This window comes from Ammodytes marinus, assembly GCF_949987685.1.
Source record: "Ammodytes marinus genome assembly, contig: scaffold_213, whole genome shotgun sequence".
In the NCBI taxonomy this organism is placed as follows: domain Eukaryota; kingdom Metazoa; phylum Chordata; class Actinopteri; order Uranoscopiformes; family Ammodytidae; genus Ammodytes; species Ammodytes marinus.
Genome location: NW_027648377.1, coordinates 5,001 through 10,000, shown reverse-complemented (window position 1 = coordinate 10,000; position 5,000 = coordinate 5,001). Strand labels below are relative to the sequence as shown.

Sequence of the window (5,000 nt, the reverse complement as noted above, 5' to 3'; positions counted from 1 at the left end):
CAGACAGACAGACAGGGAGAGAGAGACAGACAGACAGACAGACAGACAGACAGACAGACAGACAGACAGACAGACAGACAGACAGACAGACAGACAGACAGGGGAGAGAGACAGACAGGCAGGGAGAGAGAGAGACAGGCAGGGAGAGACAGACAGACAGACAGGGAGAGAGAGACAGACAGACAGACAGGGGAGAGAGACAGACAGGCAGGGAGAGAGAGAGACAGGGGAGAGAGAGAGACAGGGGAGAGAGAGACAGGCAGACAGACAGGCAGGGAGAGAGACAGGGGAGAGAGAGACAGACAGGGAGAGAGAGAGACAGGGAGAGAGAGACAGGGGAGAGAGACAGACAGGCAGGGAGAGAGACAGACAGACAGACAGACAGGCAGGGAGAGAGACAGACAGGCAGGGAGAGAGAGACAGACAGGCAGGGGAGAGAGAGACAGACAGACAGACAGGGGAGAGAGACAGACATTGTTTTTAATAACATCAGCGATTTGTAAAAAGTGTCCTAATTGCATTCTAGTTTGATTTGTAACCCAAAACTACCAAACGTTGACCCAGCAGCCCTGACCCAGCAGCCCTGACCCAGCAGCCCTGACCCAGCAGCCCTGACCCAGCAGCCCTGACCCAGCAGCCCTGACCCAGCAGCCCTGACCCAGCAGCCCTGACCCAGCAGCCCTGACCCAGCAGTAGTCTAGTGAAAGTATTTACCAAACCAACTGCAGGTTATAAGGGTTTGAATGTTGACGCTGAAGTAAGGAGACTGACTTCTATCAAACTGTGGACTAACAAAGATCTCTCTATACACACTTAAACCTGCAGTGTGTAGAATTTTGGGTTTTATTTCCTAGCAGATTTTGTAGAAAGTAATTATAATATCCATAAGTACATTTAATTTAGTGCATTATAGCTGAAAAACATTTTTAGAATTATTATTTCTATTTCTCATATATGTCCATATTTCTGCATATTTTGGACCAAGGCCTAGTGCCGCCATCTTGAAAGTGTCATAGTTGGAATGTCATCAGGTGCACTGTTTAGAATGTAGAATTGTTCTTGTCCTTGAAGGCCACTGTAGCTTCTGTTATTATTCTAAAGGGTTGGGGTTACCCAGGGAGCATTGCATTCTAGAACTTTGTAGAACTTTCTTGATGATGTCATATTACACACTGCACCCTTAAAAATGCTATTTTAAGTGTGTACTGAGAGATGATCAGGTATTTATCAGACCACTGCTTCGCCCCCGTAGTGGAGGCTTCATGCTAACTGCCTGAGTAGCTAACAGGAGCTATTAGTAGTTAATAGTGGCGCCCCCTTTGGACCGGCACCTGCTGTCCTAAAGCCCCTATCTCACTGGGCTGGACAGGTTAAAGCCCCTACCTCACTGGGCTGGACAGGTTAAAGCCCCTATCTCACTGGGCTGGACAGGTTAAAGCCCCTATCTCACTGGGCTGGACAGGTTAAAGCCCCTACCTCACTGGGCTGGACAGGTTAAAGCCCCTATCTCACTGGGCTGGACTGGTTAAAGCCCCTACCTCACTGGGCTGGACTGGTTAAAGCCCCTACCTCACTGGGCTGGACTGGTTAAAGCCCCTATCTCACTGGGCTGGACTGGTTAAAGCCCCTATCTCACTGGGCTGGACAGGTTAAAGCCCCTATCTCACTGGGCTGGACTGGTTAAAGCCCCTATCTCACTGGGCTGTCCTAAAGCCCCTATCTCACTGGGCTGTCCTAAAGCCCCTATCTCACTGGGCTGGACTGGTTAAAGCCCCTATCTCACTGGGCTGGACTGGTTAAAGCCCCTATCTCACTGGGCTGGACTGGTTAAAGCCCCTATCTCACTGGGCTGGACAGGTTAAAGCCCCTATCTCACTGGGCTGGACAGGTTAAAGCCCCTATCTCACTGGGCTGGACAGGTTAAAGCCCCTATCTCACTGGGCTGGACTGGTTAAAGCCCCTATCTCACTGGGCTGGACAGGTTAAAGCCCCTATCTCACTGGGCTGGACAGGGTAAAGCCCCTATCTCACTGGGCTGGACAGGTTAAAGCCCCTATCTCACTGGGCTGGACAGGTTAAAGCCCCTATCTCACTGGGCTGGACTGGTTAAAGCCCCTATCTCACTGGGCTGGACTGGTTAAAGCCCCTATCTCACTGGGCTGCGACTGTTTGCGACCAGTTGGAGACACAAAATTGCGACAATTTTCACTTGCAGTCTCACTGAGTTGCTACCTACGACACGTTTGCGAATGGGAGGTCGCATTTATATCTCACGAACGTCTGGCGAGTGTCGCACGAACGGAATGTCAGTTTCATTTTTGTCTCAAAGCAGTCGCAATTTAGTTTCATATGTCGCCAAACACTCGCCAAACCCTCGCAAAGTTGTCTCACACTTCTGGCACTTTCTGACTCGCGGAGACTAAATTGAGAAGGGTTTGCGACGCGTGCGACACACCTGCGACGACTCTGAGACTATTTTGAGACTAGATTTGTCGCACACTTTTTTTGAACATGTTCAAAATTCATGCGACAGGACTGCGCGGCTCTGCGACTCATGAGAGGAAATTGAGACCTCCGCGAACGTTTGGAGACAGTTTAGAGACTCCCTCTGAATGCAGTCTCCAACTTGTCGCAAACAGTCGCAGCCCAGTGAGAGAGGGGCTTAAAGATCTGTGCTAGCTCACAGTTTGTTGTTACTTCAGGGCAGTGAGAGTGATGTCACCCTGTTTACCTCTGAGTCTCCGTAGCAACGCTTTGTCTTCAGTCTCGATGAGCGGGAACTCGTCTCTGGAGGGACAGCTGCAGGAGAGAGAGAGAGAGAGAGAGAGAGAGAGAGAGAGAGAGAGAGGGAGGGAGAGAGGGAGGGAGGGAGGGAGAGAGAGAGGGAGAGAGGGAGGGAGGGAGGGAGAGAGGGAGGGAGGGAGGGAGAGAGACAGAGACAGAGAGGGAGAGAGGGAGGGAGAGAGAGGGAGGGAGGGAGAGAGGGAGAGAGGGAGGGAGAAAGAGAGAGAGAGGGAGGGAGAGAGAGAGAGACAGAGAGAGAGAGGGAGGGAGAGGGAGAGAGAGACAGACAATATACACACACATTAATATAATAATACAATAATACACATTGATACATTAACACACGGAGAGAGAAACACACATAGTATGCAGCCTGCTAGTATAGCATTACCTGCTAGCAGCCTGCTAGTATAGCATTACCTGCTAGCAGCCTGCTAGTATAGCATTACCTGCTAGCAGCCTGCTAGTATAGCATTACCTGCTAGCAGCCTGCTAGCATAGCATTACCTGCTAGCAGCCTGCTAGCATAGCATTACCTGCTAGCAGCCTGCTGGATTAGTTTAGTCCAGGCTTTCCTCTCGTCTCTACTGGGCGCGTGTGTCTGTCTGTCTGTCTGTCTGTCTGTCTGTCTGTCTGTCTGTCTGTCTGTCTGTGTCCGTCCGTCCGTCCGTCCATCCATCCATCCATCCATCCATCCATCCATCCATCCATCCATCCATCTATCTATCTATCTATCTATCTATCTATCTATCTATCTATCTATCTATCTATCTATCTATCTATCTATCTATCTTACCTGCTAGCGGCCTGCTAGATGAGCCTGATCCAGGCTTTCCTCTCTCGTCTCTACTGGGCGCGTGCAGCTCTATCTATCTATCTATTAGCACCCTGTTAGCTGCCTGATAGCAGTGTGTTAGCCTACCTGTTAGCTGCCTGTTAGCAGTGTGTTAGCAGTGTGTTAGCCTACCTGCTAGCGGCCTGTTAGCTGCCTGTTAGCAGTGTGTTAGCCTACCTGCTAGCGGCCTGTTAGCTGCCTGTTAGCAGTGTGTTAGCCTACCTGCTAGCGGCCTGCTGGATTAGCCGGGTCCAGGTGTTAGCAGTGTGTTAGCAGTGTGTTAGCCTACCTGCTAGCGGCCTGTTAGCTGCCTGTTAGCAGTGTGTTAGCCTACCTGCTAGCGGCCTGCTGGATTAGCCGGGTCCAGGTGTTAGCAGTGTGTTAGCCTACCTGCTAGCGGCCTGCTGGATGAGCTTGATCCAGGCTTTCCTCTCGTCCTTACTGGGCGCGTGCAGCTCGTACATCGTGGGCGGGGACGACGCGCTGAGCAGGTACAGCCCTCGCTCCTGATTCGCTACTTCCCTCACGATCAGGTTGTTAAGGGAAACCACCGGAGACTTATCCTGGGAGAGAGAGACAGGGTTAATCTGTCTGTCTGTCTGTCTGTCTGTCTGTCTGTCTGTCTGTCTGTCTGTCTGTCTGTCTGTCTGTCTGTCTGTCTGTCTGTCTGTCTGTCTGTCTGTGTCTGTCTGTCTGTCTGTCTGTCTGGTTACTAAGGGAAACCACCGGAGACTTATGCTGGGAGAGAGACAGGGTTAGTCTGTCTGTCTGTCTGTGTCTCTGTGTCTGTCTGTCTGTGTCTCTGTGTCTCTGTGTCTGTGCGTCTGTCTGTGTGTCTGTCTGTCTATGTGTGTCTGCGTGTCTGTCTGTCTGTCTGTGTGTGTCTGCGTGTGTGTGTGTGTCTGTGTTTCTGTCTGTCCGTCCGTCCGTCCATCCATCTATCTATCTATCTATCCATCGTTATCTGTCAGTAGATTGCGACAGACAGACAGACAGACAGACAGACAGACAGACAGACAGACAGACAGACAGACAGACAGACAGACAGTTACTCACCAGTGAAGCGAAGCTGAACTTCTGATCTTTCTCTTGAAGGAAAACCAAGATGTCCGACATGAGCAGCAGCTGGACGTCTGAGAGAGACAGGAAGTGACATCAGAGCTGTGACATGTAGGTTCCACGTTAGTGACCTCATAATGACCTCATTAGAGCTCACCAATAGGACTATGAGCAGCTTCCCCCCTCTGGACCCTAACCCTAACCCCCCCTTACCTCCCCTACAGGTTATAACCCTAACCCTAGCCCTGGCCCTAACCCATCCTAACCTAATAACATAGTAACCTTATCATCATGTTAGTGACCTTACCTTTCATCCTGGACC

At 50.8% G+C, this 5,000-nt stretch overlaps 1 protein-coding gene across 1 annotated transcript in view; it reads right to left on the bottom strand.

Annotated features, from left to right (window-relative positions):
* LOC307269376 (rho guanine nucleotide exchange factor 2-like) overlaps positions 1-5,000 on the bottom strand; it is a gene marked incomplete at its 5' end in the record, with an annotated part of 18,414 nt that overhangs the window by 8,516 nt on the left and 4,898 nt on the right. Inside the window, 3 exon segments of the mRNA XM_080054143.1 lie at positions 2,732-2,799; positions 4,010-4,182; positions 4,676-4,752. Coding sequence (XP_079910269.1) covers positions 2,732-2,799; positions 4,010-4,182; positions 4,676-4,752 — 318 coding nt within the window.